The sequence below is a fragment of the Hypanus sabinus genome, chromosome 14 (assembly GCF_030144855.1).
Source record: "Hypanus sabinus isolate sHypSab1 chromosome 14, sHypSab1.hap1, whole genome shotgun sequence".
Lineage (NCBI taxonomy): Eukaryota > Metazoa > Chordata > Chondrichthyes > Myliobatiformes > Dasyatidae > Hypanus > Hypanus sabinus.
The window spans coordinates 67,799,539-67,822,002 of record NC_082719.1 but is presented as its reverse complement, the minus strand read 5'-3'; the positions used below and the strand labels follow the sequence as shown (position 1 = coordinate 67,822,002).

The 22,464-nt window shown below is 38.4% G+C and overlaps 1 protein-coding gene across 5 annotated transcripts in view; it reads right to left on the bottom strand.

Annotated features, from left to right (window-relative positions):
* The window catches only part of LOC132404837 (mesoderm induction early response protein 3-like), a 52,040-nt gene extending 35,802 nt beyond the window's left edge, over positions 1–16,238 (bottom strand). Inside the window, exons 1-6 of one of the 5 annotated variants that reach the window (XM_059989378.1) lie at positions 14,064–15,942; positions 11,340–11,364; positions 10,665–10,727; positions 8,192–8,337; positions 4,241–4,375; positions 4,005–4,125 (exon numbers count right to left, since the gene is read on the bottom strand). In XM_059989378.1, coding sequence (XP_059845361.1) covers positions 4,005–4,125; positions 4,241–4,375; positions 8,192–8,290 — 355 coding nt within the window. In that variant the 5' untranslated portion in view covers positions 8,291–8,337; positions 10,665–10,727; positions 11,340–11,364; positions 14,064–15,942. Of the gene's footprint in view, positions 1–4,004; positions 4,126–4,240; positions 4,376–8,191; positions 8,338–10,664; positions 10,728–11,339; positions 11,365–13,254; positions 14,037–14,063; positions 15,943–16,164 lie in introns of those variants that run through there. The other 4 variants (XM_059989376.1, XM_059989379.1, XM_059989380.1 and 1 more) reach the window with 4 other exon arrangements.
* Positions 16,239–22,464: the final 6,226 nt, after the last annotated feature.

Sequence of the window (22,464 nt, the reverse complement as noted above, 5' to 3'; positions counted from 1 at the left end):
CATAATTGTTCATATTTCAAAATCATTAAGAAATAGTATGAAATTTACTGAGGTCTTATTTTCCTTGAGTAAATTACTTGGAGCGCTTTATTCAAAGCCAGGTTCCAAAAAGAATACAATAAATTATTTTTGATATAATATTCAATGAGAAAGAAAAACTTGTTTACAAAATAAAGTGGGTATCAATCAAAATATATTTTAAACGTGCAAAAAAATGAAATAAATTGAAGTTTGTCAAGTGTTAACGCAACAAAGACCAGAAAGATCTCAAATGACCAAGACTTTCCATTTGAGAACCAAAGTAGTAACCATATCATTTCTTGAACAAGTAAATAAAATTACAGTTGGCTCAAGTGATTGAATGTCATCAACAAAATGAATTGGCAAAGACACAAGATCAGTACTCAAAAACCACCAGCACTCTAGAAATAAGTCTTACTGAATGGGTGCAAGAAAAAGCAATCTTTGAAATATCACAGAATCATGCACCATATATACAGATATTCTTATTTGTCAAGAATGCAACAATTAATAGGCCAAGAGGTTGGAACTGGAGGCCAAAAGCAGAAATGTAAGACAAGACACAATTTCACAATCTTGACCTCAAAACGCAAGACAGCATCTGGTTATATTTCCAAATGAAGAATCCTGAAATTGGTCCAGAGATAAGTAGAGAATATCTTAACTACATCAATCTCAAAAAAGAAACAGCAATAGACCAATATTAAAAAAATGTTGAACATATGCAGAAAACAAAGCTGACATCCCACACACCTAAGGAAAAGACAGTATCCGCTATAAAACTCGGTACAGAAAATGGGAATTTACAATGAAGTATAGATGGAGAGGGCTTTTCTAAGCTTGGAGTTAACAGCAAGTTAAACTAATTTTCTTTCCAAAGATGTTGTCTTACTTATTTCTTTCTCTTTCCAGCATTTTTCTGTTTAGAGGAGGGGAATACCGACAACTCCAATTGATCACAAGAAGTTCAAGGTAGAAAGATGAGTAGCTAAAAAATCCCCATTGTTCTGTAATAAAATAAAACCACATGCATACAAACATTTCTTGAATTCAAACAGTGTCATGTTTATGACTTTGGTTCCAAGTCATGAGAAACCCCAGAGTTCTGAAGCCAGGGCTTTCTGGATGGGGTTAATGCTCTGATGTGATAAGCAGTTCTGACAAGTCAATAATTCAAATGTAGATAAATCTTAGTGTTGTTGGGTCACAGAGAAGCTGTCACCTTAGATGGTGTCGTAAGGCTAAAATGAACATTGCATTTTAATATCATTTCTTTGAATGCAAAATTCAGAGGCTTCCTGTGTGTAATCAATCACATTGAAATAAAACATCAGCCAAGCTTCAAAAGAGCCCACAAAGGATAGATGCAGAAATAGCATCAGGTACAAAGATGTATTCAACAACCTTCTTTTCATCATGGAGAAAAGGTTTTTTTCTTGACTCCATCAGCAGCTGAGCAAGTACAAACACAGTGTAGTAATAGTGATAATACTGTCACAGATGCCTTCAAAGATAAAGATTAAGGAGAATGCAAGAATAAAATGTGGAAGTACCAACTAAAAATTCTTCACCCACTCTCATGCCAGGGGTTGAAATGGACTAACTTGGATATGTTAAGGACAAAAGACGTTAAGTCTGATTTAGGTAGTGCTCAAATATGGATGTAACTCTTCCAAATATCATCTGATTCATCTTCGAATGAAGTAATCCTTGGATAAGAACAGGAATCTGTATCGTTTGGGTCTCTGGACCTCATCTTAGCACAATAAATTGAAGAACCAATTACTTTGTTTTTGGACAGTAACACAACCAAATATCCACAGTTCCTGTTGTTTGTACAGGAAAAATCTTGCCATCACTGGAGAATTTGTCAACAGCAGTTTGTGTTCTCAAACAGGATTCAGCGCAAATAATGAATGATGGCTGACCAACTGCTGCACATTCCGGAAGGAGTTTCCTACATCTTCCCTTCAAAAGAAAAGAAGTTGTTGTGGCAAGTTTGAGGGAGAGGGGAGAAAAGAGTGGCAATAGTGAAAGGTGGAAAGGGGTGGTGTGGGAAAAGGTTTGGTGGGATTAGAATGGTGCAAGAGTAAAAGAAGTGACATCCTGGCATCAAGTTTGCTTGGCACTACATTGGATTGACTCCTCATACAAGGCAGCGCCAATAAGTTGAGCCACAGCAGGAGTGGTGACCTTAGGAGGAACCATATTTCTTGGCACCTGTGGAGCAGGCTTATGGTGGGGGCCAACTTACCTGGCTCCCAGACCTGACTCCTGCAATGGACGCTTTTCTTGGAGATTTGCAGACTCTCCCGTCTGGTACAGGAGGAGACTTCCAAGCATATAGCGCACAATGCCAGGTTGTGCTTCAAGCATAATTTCAACAAACTGAAGTGGCCATCTGCCACAACGAAGTCGTCAATACATTTTGTGTAATGTGTAAAACCAGCAGACAACTTGCTTGAAGATCAATAATCCAAGCTGGAAAACAAGAGAACACAGAACTCAACCAAGTGAGAAAATAGTGCCAAGTGTTTACATGCTACAAAGGGGAAATGTTACAATGCATGAGACAAGGAAAGAAGCTCTAAAATGAATGAAAGAAAATTATGTTAGAAAAATGCTATTACTCTTTAAAAGTTGACTTACTCCGAGAGAACGATGATCAGTATGCCCATTATCATACTTTTTGCCAAGAAACATGCAAAGAGTCATTTTGTTTAAAATGATTGCTGAAAGTAAAGATTTCTCTACGTTGACACCATCTTGGGCTTGGCAATAACTATAAAGCCATGCAAATAATTGTTTGCTTTTCCCCATGATAAACCTACAATTCATTCTTGGGGACAAAATTCCCAAAATCAGGTAAATATATACACAAGTGAAAGAATAATGGTCTTTCTAATAGTCACTGAAATGACAATATTTGTACATGGTCCCACACATCCACCAATAGTTCAGCTGAATGTGGAAGAGACTAGATCGCCAAATGTATTTTTTTTTTATAAACATAGTTACTATCCCTAGGCTTATGAAATTTAACAAAATCATTTTGAGGTACAAAATATGTCTGTAATTAGGCAAAGTCTGTTTAGAAAAAAGATGAAGTTCAAAGTACTTTCACATAAAATACTTCATTGCATTCTTTAAAAAAGTATCTCAATTATAGCCCATTATGTCAAGGAACTGTACACACTGTTCTTGGTTTTCACATTTATAGCAAAAACAAGATTGTAATGCATACTTCAATAAACACTGCAGCTTTTTAAAAAAATACTTTCACGTACAAGAAACTGACATCTGGGTTGGAATACTCTTCTGTGAACTTCACATGCAATACCACCCAAACAAGGAAGATAAATGCTTTGTCAACAGATATATTTATTGTAGTGATGGGTCTTGTACGATCTAACAACATATCACACATTAAGCATATTCATTCACCAAATGCCGTGAGAGAGGCCTTCAGGAAAGCTGCATTACAAAATACCAATCCAGTCAGTATGGAGTACACAGCCAAGGTTATGAATTAAGCATCAGATGATTTTGGAAGCTCTGTCCAGTTAATGGTAAAAATCCGAGTATATAAACAAAAAAGTCCTTCCCCAACACAGAATTTCTACCTCCAATAAAAATATTGAAAACTACTTATTAAGCATTATTTTGTATTATAATCTACAAGATGACCTGTCAGTAATCCCACTTTACAGATGACAGTAATGATGCTGAATGAGATCAAGTATAGTTACATGATTCAAAAACATATCTGCTAATATACATGTGCTGGTTTTGAAACAAAGATGAGCTGCAAGTATTGAACTATTTGTGATGCACTGATCTAATAACATGATCACTGATCTAACAAGATCACTGATCTAATAAGTCAGCTGCATGTTCTTTTACGTTGCTAATTGTACAACCTGTGAATATAACTGGAGACCCAAAGTTTTTGATAATACTTTTGTTTTTAACCCATAACTTACATCTTAAGTGTCGGGGAAATAAATCAGTTGTTTCATGAGAAGTTACAGATGGAGTCAAGTCATCAGCAGAAGACTGTGTTTCTTCATCATCACCTGAAAGTAAGTCTTTTGCTATCTCCTCCTGTTAAATCCAGATAAGAAAATATATTGGACAAAATCCAGCGTAAACATTAAAAAACATTCTTCAGACATACATGTATACATTGCAAAAAAGAGATGGAAATTATAAAGCTTGCCTTATCAAGAGTCATGTCAGGTAATTCATCAGCAAGTTCACTTGGAGAACTCCCTGGATTTTCATTTTCTAACACCGGAACAGGAGGATCATATCCATAGAGTACCAGCAAATCATCGAGTGGCATGTTGCTCTCCTGTTAAACAAAATTATTTATTCACTGTTCTATGGCAGATAAGGAATCCCTAACAATTTAGAATTATCAGTATCATTCACATTTTATTAACTATTTTAAAAATAATTTAGTAAATTCCAAGCAAACTAGATTTAGTAATACAAACTAGTTTTTAGAAATGAAAATCGCAAGATCTAATCTGCATTTCCATCCAAAAATACTTCTATCATTCCCACATGCAGACAGAGAGTTTGGAATGTAATTTTAAGTGCAAGACAAAAATAAACATAAGTTTGGAACAAAAAGCAAAAACAAAGGACATAAAACAGTCGCTTGGCAATAAAGATGAATTGTTATGGTAATAATTTCATAATAATTGAAAATAGGTGATCCAATATGAAGGATTCAAATCAGACCTTGCACATACTTAGGGAATATATTTCAGGAGGTTCTTCAAAACAAGCATGCATCTTTTGTTGGAAAACTAAGCAGTGAACCAAGCAACTAATGACTAGATGTAAAGTAAAATATAGCATTTTGACTGCACTTCAGTTAAGGGGATATTTAAGTTTCAATGTGATAAAGGACAGATAATTTCTTTAAAGATTGATGGAGAACAGATTTCATAACATTTAAAAATGATGAAGAAATGGCTGTGGAAAAATAAATTAGCCATTGTCCTGAACTGCATATGAGTTCTGCCTGAAAAGAGTAATCGGAAAGGCACATAAAAGTGCATCCCATATAATTCTGATTGATGCAGCATAATTGTTATTCTTACTAGGCCTGGTGATTTTTTAAAAAAATACAAGCTTTTATATCAAGATGTGAATATCACTGACAGGAAGATAATAAGCTGGCTCCTCTTACCCCCAAATATCCTTCATAAAGCTCTCCAATCTTTTTGTAGAAGATACTGCACATAATATTGGGTAAGGAACAGCCAGATTTAGACTCAGCACTGAAGGATCTGTAAAGCACTTTTAAGATCAGATAGCGCAGGACTTAAAGGAAAACTTGTCAGTGGAAATGTTCCTGTGTGTCTGTTTCCCCCACGTTCCGTGGTGGTACAAGAGTTTGTGGAAAATATTGCTGTAAATAGCTTAAGAAATTTGCTTACATTGTCAGTGATTCACACCGAAACCTTGGGGCAACACCTGTGTATAAGGAGGGTAGGGTAGGAGGTGAGTCAGTTGGTGGACAGTGTGGCACCCAAGCAGGCCAGTTGGTCCTGGATTGAATTGTTTGTAAACGAAAGGCTCTGGGGAGTCAGGAAGCAAGTTATTTGCTCAGGATGCCCAACCCCTGACTCACTCTTGTAGCCACACCAAACTTGGAGGGCAGGGGACTAGAAAAAAATGTCACTGAACATTTTGGGTAGATTTTTATTGGCTAACAAATTGAATTGTCTCTCATCAGCATATGCCTGAACAACATTCAGATGTCACGGCATGCAGGCATGATTAGTGATGACTGCAAATGGAATTGAACACGGTGCAATCATTAGCAAACTGCCTCGTTCCTCACTCACAAAGGTCACTGATGAAGCAGCTGATAGTACCCAGCCCCAGTGATTGCACTGGGAAACTGACCTCATTAAAAACACACACACAACCATCATATTCTATGCAAGGTAGAACTCTTGACTAATGGTGAGATATCCCTTTAAAATCTCTTGACTTTAGTATTACTAGGAATCTTAATGATAGTCAAATACAGTGTCTAAGTTATGAGTAGTCAGTCACATCATATCCATCGCTTGGGTCCATGTTTGAATCATGGATGTAGCAAGGCTGGAGCTAGGAACTTCAGGCAAAACCCAAAATGAACATTAAAGAGCAAATTATTGGCACGTAGCATTGCTTGCTAACTTTGTTGATAATAACTTTTGTCTTTGCTGGTAATTATCAGAATTGTACTTCTTCTGCATTTCTTTGACAGGATGCATCTCAACCATTTTATGCATTCTAAATTAGATGTTAACATCATAACTATGCTTAAAGAGCTTGCTAAAGGCAAGTTAATCCTGGAATCCATATTTCCATTCTGTATCTGGGATGCTAGTTAGTTCCAGAGCCTTTACTGTATCCAGGGATCTCAGCCTTTTTCCCCCCTAAGTGAATCAAAATGGCTAAAAATTGATTATCTATGATGCCAAATTCCTAGGGGGAAAGCTAATTTGGGGGCTCTACTCGGCACATTCCATTGAAGATGATTGCAAATGCATCATTATTGTTTCTGCTATTCATGCTGGGTCTCACTAACAGCAAGGATGGGGACCTTTCGGAGCCTCCTCTTCCTGTTATTTCTTGCATTCATGATGAGACGATTACAGAGCTTTGATTTTATCTGTTAATTGTGCAATCACTTACGTTTTCTATATTCCAAGCTGCTTTTGCTGTTTAGAATACAACTAGTACTATATCACAAGTTCACTAATATTGCATCTCATTTTTAAGCAAATTTAATGCTGCCCCCAAACATTTTTCTACATTTCTCGCATAGTTTGGACCTCTGGTTTGATGGTTATACATGGACATGACAGACAATGAAGCAAAAAGATGGAATGAAATTCTCTAGCCAATTGCACAGTATCTATCTCATGAGAAGTACTCCAGGGTATTTGGCTTCATGCATATTTTTAGATAGAATTTTAATGCAATAATCTCATATTTTACAGGATAAAACTTGCCCCGTTTAGTTCTCATATTTGACAGAAATTTAAAATTTAGTTATTGTCATTGTTGAGAACCAACTGCAACGCACACAAAATGCTGGAGGAATATAGCAGGTCAGGCAGCATCCATGGAAGGGAATATATAGTTGACATTTTGGGTCAAGACCCTTCATCAGTCCTGAAACTTCAAATGTTTATTCACTTCCATAGATACTCCCTGACCTGCTTAGTTCCCCTAGCATTTTGTGTGTTTTGCTCTGGATTTCCAGCATCTACAGAATCTCGTGTTTATAGTTTGTTGAATGACTTATTTTTTCACTTTGAACATTGAAATTAACATAAAAAGTCAATGTGGTTTTCCCTTTTTCCTAATTCCCTGTTCATAATCCATGTAATTTCACATTGCCCAAAAGATTAAACTGAAGGCTTGGGCCAAACCTCTCAGCCAAAAGCTTGAACTTCCAGCAATACATTGGAAAAAATCAACATAGTTTGACTGGCTTTGATATTTTTTCCCTGCTTTCAAGAGTGCATACAGACTCCATTTATATGGCTAATATTCCCACCGTCTAGTAGAAAGGTTAAAAGAAAAAGTTCCATAACAACATTGGTTTGTATCTGCTAAAAATATATATTTTATCCAATAACAGTAGTAATTATGACCATGGATATCAGCTGTTCTTACCTAGACTAGAAAAAGCAAATTCAGACACAGCACTAACATTACCAGCTCTCTTATCAAAGCATTCAATTCATAAGGACTGAAAATAAATGACATAGTCACACCCCATTAATAAATAAAAATTCTTGGTAATGTCCCTTTTGATGTATACAGATAAGAATAGGAAAACATTTTTCTTTAATGGGTATACACTCTGTACAGAATACGTTGACTTAGCTTTTCCTCTTCTAGCATGTTACAATTTTTTAGTGCAAGGTGAAAGAAACATGTTACTTTAAAAATTCCATTTATGAACCCTACCACCAGCTATTCTTAAACAGAGTAATAATTCATGATCATGGAAGATAGTCCTACATTACAAATCTTTACATTATTTTTACTCTATAAAGACTATTGATGAATTTTGTGACAAAGCAGCACCATTTCAGTTTCAAACAATTCAAATGTCAAGTTATTTACTGTTTAAAAAAATAGATACCCTTTCCAAATCTTCAATTTCTGATGTGAAATTCTTCCCTCCCTCTAACATTTCCTCTTCTTCAAGTGTTCGCTCATCATCGTAATCATGCACTAGCATTTCTGCTGTAGGGTCGAAATCATGATCCTCAGACGATAATGAGCCAACTATAAAGTAAAAACAATGAAATGAGTGTATACTAAATCTGTGATATATCTTATATTGTGTTCTGGCAAATCAATCACTTCACAACCTGCTTATACTAGATATCAGTATAAGTTTAAATGATTTGATTTAGATGACTCCAGATAGGATTTCTTTTGTCCAAGACTAAATTGGCTAATTCAAAAGATTTGGTTATTTAATACAAAGATTCAAAATCAGAATTCCTCTACAATGTACTCAATTCAATTCAATTTAAATAAAACATAGGACAGATCATAAACAAACATTAAAAGCAGCCAAATTAAGTTGTTGAATGGGAGGATAATGAAAAAAGCACCAGCAACAGAGCTTGATAAGTCTCACAATGGTTCCTAGTCACTGCTACAACACAACAGACTAAATGGCTCTGACAGCGTATGACTGCATGATCCCAAGAACCCCTTCTCCATTGGACCAGCTTTTTGCCAGAAAACGAGAGCATTGTACTCAGCAACTAAAAAAATCAAATCATTTGTTTTTGGTAGCTCATTGCCATTTTCATAAAACAGTGTATTGAGACTTTCATCAGTTAATACCAAACATAGCGCTAAGTACTGCAGTCTAATCTGGTTCACGAGTTTTAATTTCTATTGGTATCACTAAATACAAGTCACAAAATGAAGTACATTTAAACCTTTAAAATACATTCATCCCAAGTAGAGGAGCATCAATTATGGGATCTTGAAATGACATTAGCAAATGGAAGTGCAAGAAATCTGAAATATTAAACCAGTTTTCAGTTGACAATTCCTTCAGAACTTATGACTTCCAAACAAATGGCTTTTCATTTCTCACCAGAAGCTGTAATTCCACAATCATCCATATTTCCTGTACAGGAGATCCCACAATCAAAAAAAAAAATAGAAAAATGACGGTCAGATTAGCTTTCCCCGCTAAAAAAACCTGCATTGTTAGTTACCATATACAAAGATGAGAGGATGATCACAGCACAAAAATGAAAAGTAATTTCAATGAAGTAGATGCATTTTAGAAAGTTTGAGAGATAGTAGATAACCCTGAAATAAAATGAAAATATGAACTAGTTTCAAAAGCTGAAAACTCCAAAACCGGAGTATGGGATAAATTATGCTTTCTATGAAGCTGACCAGCACATTCCAAGAAACAACAAAAAGAGAATTAAGATAGCAAACCTATTCCACCTCCCCCAGGGATTCAAGTCAGTAAAAGTCATAAATTATGGAAGGAAATGAATCCCCTGTACACTTCGATTAGCAGCTCAAAACAAAGAGTTTTGGTCAAAAATAACGCGATAACCCTTTTTCATAAATGCATCTTTAGTTTACAGGAGTATATTTAGCCAAAGAGGAGGAGGAATCTTAATCTACTGTCAACCTGAATATCACCACCTTTGAAGCTGACTCAGCACTGGGACAGAGATGGAGATTTGGTAATAACAGGATATTTCACATAACGGGCAAGTTTCAATTTTCTTTCCTGTATCTATTATCCCAAATGTGCGTGCATGCTAGCAACGTAAAGATTTCTAAAATCAGCCAACATAGAAAGACATATGTCCCACTAATGACAACATAGCTGCAAAGTAAATATTTGGCAGGAAAACCCAAAAACAAGATTCCATGACTTTTGTATGACTGAAATCCATTTCAAGCTTAGGAAACATGTAACCGGGCTCATTAGGTAGCACATGATCGGAAGTGTTTTTACTCAAGGAAAGCATTCTAATCAAATTTGAATATACACATTTAAAAAAAAATCTATACACAAGTTAGTATATAGATTCCAAGCCAAAAATCCACAATAAGTTTACATCTTTGCACAAAAACTGAATTTCCATTTATACATACACTTTCTCTACTTTTAAGCAGAACAGTACAAATTCTTTGAATATTTAATTGAAACTACTTTTGAAATGAGAGATATGTGGACGCACCGTTATAGCGCCAAGGTGTTGATCAACAGACATCTGTTGGCTGACATTATTTTAACAAATTTCACTGTTAGCACCATAGCATTTTGCTTTTGATTTATATTAGTTAACATAAAAAAGAGGAAAATAACCATACCTAACACTATATTATGTTCAATTTATTCAATAAAAATACCCACATTAACTCAAATGGAAATGCACCAAAGTATTAGCAGATGCAATTCAAAACTGAAAAACTTGTATCCTAACCAGTGATAAAAGCTTGAGCAATAGTGACAAACCTATTACCATAATCTCCAGTGTATCCTCAGGCACTAAGAAGTGAAATTAATAATTCAAATTAAATAATCTCATAATAAACCTAACAAGAGCATCACTTGCCTCAACTTCTTGTGAATTAACTTAGCATGTCTTCTGGTTCCTCTCTCATTCGTTGAACAGTATCTTAAATGTTTCAGATTTGTAAGAGACAATCATCAGTATATATGCTGATTAAATGCCACAGCCAAGAAATTTAATAAAATACTTAAGTTTCTTTGCCTGAAAGAGAGGTCGCCATTGTTATACCATAATTTAAGATTTTAAATATCAACACTTTTGTTCTAACACTTAACCCAATATTTGGGTTGTAATTATGTTAGATTTTAAGACAGTTTGACATCAACTGAATTAATGTAAGGTAACAAAATGCCTGAGAGTTTATGGATTAAAATGAAATTTCAAATGTTAAAGCAAGGACTGCATGTTTTCCAGAATTCATCATACAACAAAAAGTAGGTTAATAAAAGTTGAATAATTTGATGAAATCTATTTGTTCTAGTTGTTGCAAAGGACATCTACAAATAGAATAAAAATTACCACTCAAAAAACACCATACCAAAAAGAAGATCATTTAAATGATTAAATGCATCCTCTTTAAATACATATATTTCTGTTGCATGCTTATGTTAACTGCAGGGTGGAGCCACTAATATTATACATTATTTTCTTTAAAACGAATCTTAAAAATTAGACTACAAAGGGTCACACCCAGAAGTAAAGTAGATCAGCACATACCTGGACTCGAACTTCCATAGGAAGCCTAAAACAAAATATTTCAAAATGCAAGGATTAACATAATATTCACATCTTGTCCATAAAATACATCACACAATGAACACTGGGGCCAAAGCTTTCTATTCACATCTTGGGGATTGGGCAAAAGGGATGTTACTTTGCAGAAGTACTCTTCTGCTCAAGTTTCTACTCAAACTTACTTGCACATCTGCAAACAAAACATGTTCATAACCCATGCAATTATGTAGTGTTTTGGAACACAGCTTGAAAACATGTATATTCACTAAAAATATTTATAGTAATGGCTTTCTCATTTCATTACAGCAGCAAAAAAATTGTTAACACCAATAATAAGGAATACAATCTGATCTAAAATAACTAGAAGTTACTTTGAAGATCTAATAGAACCATTTACCAATTGCATTGATGTAAATAAATAAAATTCCTCTTCAAAAACCAGGTACACAAAGCTTTGAAAATGTCTTAACAATAAATTCCAATCATCACCATGCTCTATTTTGCATGTGGAGCACACCTCAACATATTTCTCTATTAAAACTGTTTTCCCTATAACAGCTATGTAATCTCCATCCATTCTTTTGGAATAATTTCTATTTCTCCCTTGCCATTGACATTTTATAATTTCTTCTACTCTCAATCGTTATATTAAAAGGAATCACGGAGAATCAATTTGGATTAAATTCTTCAATCCTTGAACTGGTTTGGTAGATTTGGTGCAGGTCATGAAGGAAACAGTCTGGCAGAAATCTAACCAGAATTTTCTCATAATTTGTTGATCAGAGTTGAATATGTCCTGATATATTCTTTTTCCTTTGTAGCCATTAGACAAAAGCACCTAGTACTCCAGAATAACTGTAAGGGATTTCTGATTAAAAAATCTCTGCTTAGCTTTGGTCTTAAAAGTATCATCCCCTACTAGCTTTTAAATTGTCACATCTTTGCAGAAGAAAGTACAACATTTCCCTGCTTACAATTTAGTTGAAATTTGTGTTTCCAAAGTAAAATACTCTAAATGCTGAAAATCTGAAGCAAAAGCAAATGCTGGAAATACTGAGCAAATCAGGCAGTCACCTCTGGATAGAAGACCAAATGCTACCTGACCTGTCGTTTGCAGTACTTGGTTTTTAATTTTTAGTAAATTTTGCATAGAAACATAAACATAGAAAACCTACAGCACAATACAGGCACTTCAGCCCACGAAGTTGTGCCGAACATATCCCTACTTTAGAAATTACTAGGCTTACCTACAGCCCTCTATTTTACTAAGCTCCGTGTACCTATCTAAAAGCCTCTTAAAAACCCTATTGTATCTGCCTCCACCATCGTTGCCAGCAGCCCATTCCACGCACTCATCATTCTGAGTTAAAAACTTACCCTGATACCACCCCTGTACCTACTCCCCATCACCTTAAACCTGTGTTCTCTTGTGGCAACCATTTCAGCCCTGGGAAAAAGCCTATGATCATCCACACGATCAATACCTCTCATCATCTTATACACCTCTATCAGGTCACCTCTCAGCCTCCGTCGCTCCAAGGAGAAAAGGCCAAGTTCACTCAACCTATTCTCATAAGGCATGCTCCCCAATCCAGGCAACATTCTTTTAAATCTGCTCTGCACCTTTTCTATAAATTGAGGTGACCAGAACTGAGCACAGTACTTCAAATGGGGTTTGACCAGGGTCCTATATAGCTGCAAGATTACCTCTCGGCTCCTAAATTCAATTCCACAATTGATGAAGGTCAATACATCATATGCCTTGCCTTCTTAACCACAGAGTCAACTTGCGCAGCTACTTTGAGCATCCTATGGACTCGGACCCCAAGATCCCTCTGATCCGCCACACTGCCAAGAGTCTTACACTTATAAAATTACCTGCTGGTTGATTACTAACTTTTTTCTGCTGGTGTCTCCAGTTCAATGAAATGCCATTTCCATGGAACATTAAGTTTGTCTTCCGACTTACTCAGTATTTTGGCTATTTTCTTCTTTCCATTACAGATGAACAGCTTTTGTCTCAATCTCTCAGGCTAATGCTCTTCTAGCAATTTTGCTCATTCCCAGTTCTCCCATCTCACTCCTGATCACCTGTCATTGACTATTGCCACTTGCTATCCAGCTGCTGTATTCCCTCGTTAGTTTTGCATTTCCCCCATGTATCAGCAAAGGCTCTCATCCCACTTCCACATGGCCCCTAACCATAACGATTGAATTTTGACCATCTCCTTTTCCACTTTATCAGTTTCTTTGGAATTCCTGTCCCTTCACATCCTTTTTGGTCAGCTCCTCTCAGGTTCTGCAAAGATCTTTCACTTCTTCTCCCTTTTTCTAGAGATGTCACCAACTTTCTCTTATGCCATTTCTCGAGGAGTTTTGCTCTATCTCCCCCACATTTTCATTCTGATTCTCATGAACACAATTCAAAACAATGCCATATACCACATGCAGGTCAAGTTCTCATAAATTATCTATTCTCTAACTGTAAGCTTTTTATTTGACATTTCCTAGTAGATGATCCCAGTAAGATTCAAGCCATCATTTTCAATCTCCACCACCATCTCCATCTCCCGCTCCATAAGATTAAAGTAGAGCATTGATGAGCATGGCATCTGATTTGATCCCATGAACTTATCGCCCCATATTTGATCCATCACAAGATTATCTGACTCGTTTGCTTCAGAAGATCTGCTGTTGAGCCCTTACCTGTACTTCTGCGATCCACAACCATGACTGTTTCAGTGCTCCACAGATAAGTCTTTCTTTGCTGTTCTTCAGGAACTCATTCTACACTTGCGTGTAAACTTAAAAATCACACCAAGTCCAATTCAGCTATTCTCCCTGTACTCATTGACATAGACTTAACTCCTTGACAACCAATGCCTTCACTTTTAATTTTCCAAATCTGACTTTCAAATTCTTCTATGTTAAGAGTCTGTGTCCTCACCTTTAGCTTATTTTCCTAATTTTTTTAAGCTTCTTAAAAACGTCCCAAGATATTTGAGCTCCTCCACATCTATCCACTAGCAGGCTGAGTCATTAGTACTAAGAAATGAAATTCTCTCCCTGATCTTCAGGCATTTTAAAGATACTTTATCCTGGTCTTCTTACATTTTCTGTCCAATATGACCCCATCATTTCCCCCTTCCTCATTTGCTCTTTCTCCCCTTTCTACAGTCCTATTTCCTATCCTCAGTACCTTTTCTTCATGGTTTGTTTTCCCTTCCATCCCTTCATTACTCCTTCCCCCTTCTCTGACTTTACTCCTTACACCTTACTTCTCCTAACTTACTCTTCCACAATTTATCAGCTTCCACTATTGACAATATTCGTTATACTTACGCCCTCCTTGGCCACAGCTGGTCAACTCGTTTGAAGGGGTTGCAACATCTGTCCTTTCACTTCCTCCCTCACCACAATCTAGAGATCTTAAGTGAGACAGAGGTTCAGCTGCACCTCTTCCAACTTGATCCACTGCTCATAACATAGCCTTTACTATGCTAGAGAATCCAAGCATAGAAGAGGCAATGGTTTGTGGAAAATCTGCACTGTTTACAGCAGTCACATCAAGCTTCAGTAGCATTTCACTTTAACTTGCCCTCCAAATCCTACACTGTGATGTCCGACTTTAGCCCTCTACATCATTACAGAGGGCCCAAATACAAATTGGAACAACTCATACTAAGCAGAGGTCACTTACAACCCAATAGTATGGTATGAACAATTTCACGCAACACACACAACCCTGTCCATCTAGGTCTTTTCTCCTTTAATTTATCACATCTTTCCCATCCACCCCCAGTTCCATCAGCCCATCATTCCACTCATCACCCACCGATTTCTGCCCACCCTTCCCCTGTACGACTATATACAGGCAATCTTTCCTCCAGGACCTGATTCAGAGTCTTTACATACACTTTCACGGTTTTGTTTGAACCACTGTTCTTCCAGAATTGTTTTTGCCCCCTCTCTGTCTAACCCCGTTTCCCTGTCAACCCTTGTCCATGCTTTTTATCAACTCCGTTTTCCTCTGCTTGATGCAATTCTATCGATGCTACTCTTTCCCTATCTCTTCCTACCTCGTTTCCTTCCAGATCCACTTTCCTCCTTGCCCCTTTTCCCATTATGTCCATTCCTCTTACTCTTCTCCCAACGATTTATTTTTGCCATCTAGTCTTAAACGATCCCCTAAGTTCTGCTTTGGATTTATTTTCTCTCCCTCACCCTTCTCACTCCTTTACTTCTGCGCCCCGCCCGCTTTTTCTAACCTGCTCTGCATCTTCTGCCCGTTCGCACCCCTCTCTCTGGCCAGGATCCGCTGCGCTGCCTTTAACCGCTATCTAAAAGTTTTTCGGCCCGAGCCTCCGCCGGCTGAGGCTACTCATCCTCCAGCCGCTAACCCAGAGAACTGCGAAACGGCGTCTCGCAACCACTCCAGCTTCTTCCTAAACAACTCCGCCTCCTCGCCACCGGCCGCGGGCTGATGGACTGCGCCGGCTGAAGAATCTCAACGGGCCTGTCGCGGCGCCCGGCTTCGACATCACCCGCCCGTCCCTGCCCGGAGGCCAGCGGGCCAACCCCCCACATCCCTCGTACCCTTCTCCCCTCCCCTCCCCAGCCCACCGCAGCTACCCCGGTCCCTCCGTCTACCGGAGCGGCGCCCCAGTAGCCGGGCAGCGGCCGCCGCCGCCGTCTAACGCGGGAGCGGGGAGATGGCGGGAGCGAGGGGGTGTCTGCCGGTGCCGCGGCTGCTCGGCTGGCCCGCAGTGGCGGTCCGAGCCAGCGGTCGGCTCGGCCGTCTCCTTACCTCCGCCATGTTGTTACCTCTCCCGGAGAGCGAGCTGGCCAGCCCGAGACCCGGATGGAGCAGAAGGAGCTCTGCAACATTTGTTACCATTGGTGGAGCTGCCGACAAAATGTCATTTCAACTTTACCGCTCTGCTCCCCTCTCCCGTCCCGACACAAGCATCCCCTCTCCACCCAGCATCTCATTTCCTCCCCGTTGCCCAGCTACTTACTCCGAGCAAGTTTTTAAAAACAAAAAAAAATTAACGTTGCGTGCAGACGGAATGTGCGAAACATTTAAAAAGTATTTTTTTAAAAAAAACGAAAACAAAACCCACAGTCTTCTTGTCCGTTCGTTCGCTGAGCAAAGTGATCGCACTTAATTGCCTTCTTCTCAATCCGATAGTAATAATGTCATTTTTGTTTTGTATGTTCGCATTTATGTAGAAATTGGGTTTCAGGCTCCCTTTAGGTGAGCCCAGAGTTAGTTTTCCCCGACTCGTCATTTGGTTCTGTTGTTTCTGATAATTACATTTATGGAAATAGTTTTGGGAAATGACACCATTTTATTCATATACTTCTGAAAACAAATATTGTTCAAGGCGAACAATAAATATAACTGCATTGCGTCAACGCATATTATGTCAAAGTTTACCATAACCAGACAACATACACCTAATGGAAGAATTCCATAAAGGAAAGAACAGAAATATTTGGGGGTAAATATGCATAATTCTTAGGAAAAAGCAGGGCAGGTTGAGATGGTGGTTGTTACAAAGCAAGATGTCATAAATAAGGCAAAGAGCAAGTAAGGCTGAGTCCTTTAAAACATTGTTTTAAACAGAACTGGGTTACTATCTCTGACTTTAGTGCTACAAAGTCTAAAGAATTCAGGAAGCATACAGAAGGGCTTTACAGAAATGATTACAGTGATGACGGACTTTGGTTATTTCCATTACAAGAGAAACGGGACCTGACTTCGATGAGAGGAATTTAAAGGGACAGATAAAATAAAAAGACAGCAAACAGATCTGACAATAAGAAACCATTTTCTAATGGTAAAGGAGCCAAGAACCATGGGACAAGGAATGAAGGCACTAGACAAAAGAAGCAAGGGTAACATGAGGGAAAATTCTTGAACACAGTGAGTGGTAACCTCTGGGATACTGTGCAATGGAGGCAGATGCTATTGGAGCATTCAAAATGAATCTACATTAGTACACAAAAGGAAGAACTTTGCAGGGCAATGGGCATAGGCATGGAATGAACTGGATTTCTCTCACATAGGGTCATCTTAAGTATGGCCTTAATAGGAGTGGCTACATTCCATCCTGCAACCTTCTTGTATTATTGTTTGAACATTTGTTTCCTTGGAAATGACAGATGGGATCAATATAAATATAAAAGTATAAATGAAATGCAATTTCAGAATTTTGGTCCAAAAGTCCTTGGAATGCAGGGCAAGATCACAAACTAGATCTAACATTGACTTGGTAACAGCTGAACAGAGATTTTTTTTGACTAGGATATACAAAATTATAAGGATAGTGTGAATGCATGCAGAATTCACCCCCCAGATTAGCTGAGACTAGAACTAGAGGTTATCGGTTTAGCATGGAAAGTGAACTATTTAAGTGGAAACTGAGGAGGAATTTCTTCAATCATAGGGCGCTGTAAGCATGGAATGGGCTGCCAGCAGAGATGGCAGGTGTGGGTCAAATTGGAACACCTTCAGTGAGCCCAATCTTTTTTAAAATCAAATCAAACTTTATTCATAATAAGATATTTACAAGAATAAACTATTCAGTGCCTATTCATTCTTTACTTTCACAGTCAATATTTTCTGTACTGTTCTATTATATTCCTACATATCAATAGCACTGCTGCACTCATGGCACTTGGGGGTGGTAAACTATGACAATAATTGAGGGACTTCCTCACTCAACCTGGCCCCTCCCTCTCCAGTAGCAGAAAAACTCCACACTGCGGCCCTTCCCACCGACCCCTTGCAGAGAACGCACCAAGCTTCAGTGTGTCCGTCAGCATGTACTCCTGCAGGCTGGAATGTGCCAGTCTGCAGCATTCCTCCATGGACACCTTGATGTACTGACAGGCCATCGACCTTTGGGCAGACTGAAGGATGTTTTTCACTAAGCTGATGATCTCCCAGCCGCACGTAATGTCCATCTCTGTGTGTATCGCTGGGAACAGCCCACAGATCCAAGAGTCCTCTGCCATGCAGCCATGCAGGATGATCACAACATAGGCCTTTGTGTCTTTCTTCATTCCACAGGTCCAATCTTAACCCAGCGTCATTGGGAAAATGTATTTGAACACTAAATCTGTCATCTGTGTTGCTGCGATGATCCTCGCACTCTTTTAACTTGTCAGAAATATTAACAATCTGAAATAAACATCTCAAAGCACTGGCGACATAATCTGTCCTCATGAAATTCTCCAAATCCACTGGCAAGATGTAGACTGATGAACATCTCCAGCAGTGAGGCTCTGATCAATCTCCATCAGCACCATATTGGACAATGGTATTGTGTGCTGAGACACAACACTTTATTTGAGCTACGTCACAGAAAGAGATTCCCAGCAGAATAAAAAAAAAGGTTCTTCAAGGTTACTTGCAAGGACTTGTGGAAAAATGTAACGTTGCCCAAGATTGCTCATATTAGAAAAGCATGCAGAAAGCACTGAGCACTTGGCAGTTTTCCAATTTGACTATATGCTCAAACGACTCAAAGAGTGCATAATATTTCTAACAAGATATCATCCATCTCATTAAGTTATAGAACAAAGAACACAACAGCATAGTAAAGGCCCTTCAGCCCACAATGTTGTGCTGACCTTTTAAGTTACACTAAGAAAAATCTAACCCTTTCCTCCTGCATATCCCTCTATTTTTCTATAATAGCTGTCCCTTCTGGCAGAGTATGCAGATCCAGCATTTGATCCTTAAAAGCCTGGCAAAAACAAGTCATCCTCAACGTTGATGTTGTGCCCAAGAAGAGTAGATGAAAGTAGTTATGAAAAAATATATTCAAGCAACACTCACTGAGAAATTTCAATTTGGTGTTTCCCCTGATCCACTTGGTTCCAAACTTCATAAACATATTGGGTCAAATATAAATATAAAAACTGAATTCCAGGCGTGAAATGAGAGTGACTGACCTTAACAATATTTGACAATACCAGGACAATATTTGAACACGCGTGGCATCAAAACGCCTGGTAGAAATTGAACAGTGGGAATTGAAGAGAAAATTCTCCATTTGAATAATAGTCACTGTTGGAGTTCACAAGGAAGAACTTTAGACACAGCTCTCTTCAGTAGCCTCAGCAAATCCTTCATTCTACCAAAAAATCAGAATAGCAGTCTATGCCTGAATGCAGCAAAAATCAGATGATATTGTCATATGACTGATAAGTGGGAAATTACATTCATGTCATCTATGTAAAGCAAAGAACATCTTTAGCAAGAGAAAGCCTGACTACTTAATCTTGATATTCACGGATTCATGGATTAAAACCCCAGCTCTCTTTTGAACTTTGTGAATATTTATTCACCAGTTCCCCTGTGGAAATGGCAATAGGACCATCTTCACGTTTTCCATAACCAGGATATTCCAAACAATAAGCACACATTACTCAAAGTAGTGTTACTTATTTTTCACTATATTTGATAATTGTGACCTCCAGTTCTTGATCACTTACCAAAGGGATGGGAGTCAATCTATCACTCTTCTTTAGAGCTTACAATACTCATAATACTGACAAGATTTGTGTTAACTGCAAATTTAGAAGTTATAGTTTCTAATCATTAATATCAATCACAAAAAAGGAATGGTCTCATCACTGATTCCAGGGAAATGCCACTATTCATATTTCTCTAGTCAGAAAAAGTAACAAATACTAGTATCTTATATTGTCTGCTACTTAGCCTTCCTTCATGCTTCAATCTCTTTGATGTTTTGTACTTCAATACTGCTGATAAGCTTGTTATGTGGGACAAATGGCATATACACCACATTGAGTGCAGTACCCTCATCAACTCTATCCCTTATCAAATAGGTTAGGCACACTTTACATTTAACAAATCCATTTTCCTCTACCTATTAAACATGTCCTGGAACAATGCCTTGAAAAACTATCCAACCACCAAAATAAAACTGAGTGGCTTGTAACTGCTGGAGTTATCCTTGCTCCCTCTACTAAAAAGGGAAGTAATATATTTTGCTGTCCGGTCTTTTGACAGTAGCCCCATCTTCAAAGAACATTGAAGGATTATGGTCAACAACTCCTCAGTTTCCTCTTCTACTTTCCTCAAAATTTATTCATTGCATAGACCATTGGAGTCAATTCCATTGACCAAAGAGTCAACTGAGCAAGGCATTGACAAACTATGACCACAAGAGCAGGTCAGGGATTAGATCTCCAGAGATTAGATAAATGACTTCCTGAATCCTCATTGATTTTTTCCACCTTCTGAAAGGCACCAGTCAGGAGAAAAATGGGACATACTTCATTTGAAACTTAGAAACATAGAAATTAGTTGCAGGAGTAGGTCATTTGGCCCTTCGAGCCTGCACCGCCATTCAGTATGATCATGGCTGATCATCCAACTCAGAACCCTGTACCTGCTTTCTCTCCATACCCCCTGATCCCTTTAGCCACAAGGGCCATATCTAACCCTCTTAAATATAGCCAATGAACCAGCCTCAACTGTTTCCTGTGGCAGAGAATACCACAGATTCACCACTCTCTGTGTGAAGAAGTTTTTCCTCATCTCGGTCCTAAAAGGCTTCCCCTTTATCCTTAAACTGTGACCCCTCGTTCTGGACTTCCGCAACATGGGAAACAATCTTCCTGCATCTAGCCTGTCCAATCCCTTCAGAATTTTATACGTTTCAATAAGATCCCCCCTCAATCTTCTAAATTCCAGTGAGTATAAGCCTAGTCAATCCAATCTTTCTTCATATGAAAGTCCTGCCATCACAGGAATCAATCTGGTGAACCTTCTCTGTACTCCCTCTATGGCAAGAATGTCTTTCCTCAGATTAGGGGACCAAAACTGCACACAATATTATACGTGCAGTCTCACCAAGGCCTTGTACAACTGCAGTAGGACCTCCCTGCTCCTGTACTCAAATCCTTTTGCTATGAATGCCAACATACCATTTGCCTTTTTCACCGCCTGCTGTACCTGCATGCCCACCTTCAATGACTGGTGTACAGGTCTCGTTGCATCTCCCCTTTTCCTAATCGGCCACTATTCAGATGATAATCTGTTTTCCTGTTCTTGCAACCAAAGTGGATAACCTCACATTTATCCACATTAAATTGCATCTGCCATGAATTTGCCCACTCACCTAACCTATCCAAGTCACCCTGCATCCTCTTAGCATCCTCCTCACAGCTAACACCGCAGCCCAGCTTTGTGTCATCCGCAAACTTGAAGATGCTGCATTTAATTCCTTTGTCTAAATCATTAATATATATTGTAAACAACTGGGGTCCCAGCACTAAGCCTTGCAGTACTCCACTGCCACTGCCTGCCATTCTGAAAAGGTCCTGTTTACTCCCACTCTTTGCTTCCTGTCTGCCAACCAATTCTCTATCCACATCAATACCATACCCCCAGTACCGTGTGCTTTAAGTTTGCACAATAATCTCCTGTGTGGGACCTTGTCGGAAGCCTTTTGAAAATCTAAATATACCACATCCACTGGCTCTCCCCTATCCACTCTACTAGTTACATCTTCAAAAAATTCTATAAGATTCGTCAGACATAATTTTCCTTTCACAAATCCATGCTGACTTTGCCTGATGATTTCACCTCTTTCCAAACGTGCTGTTATCACATCTTTGATAACCAACGCTAGCATTTTTCCCACCACCGATGTCAGACTAACCGGTCTATAATTCCCCAGTTTCTCTCTCCCTCCTTTTTTAAAAAGTGGGGTTACATTAGCCACCCTCCAATCCTCAGGAACTAATCCAGAATCTAAGGAGTTTTGAAAAATTATCACTAATGCATCCACTATTTCTTGGGCTACTTCCTTAAGCACTCTGGGATGCAGACCATCTGGCCATGGGGGTCTATCTGCCTTTAATCCCTTCAATTTACCTAACACCACTTCCCTACTAGCATGTATTTTCCTCAGTTCCTCCATCTCACGAGACCCTCGGTCCCTTACTATTTCTGGAAGATTATTTATGTCCTCCTTAGTGAAGACAGAATCAAAGTAGTTATTTACTTGGTCTGCCATGTCTTTGTTCCCTATGATCAATTCACCTGTTTCTGACTGTAAAG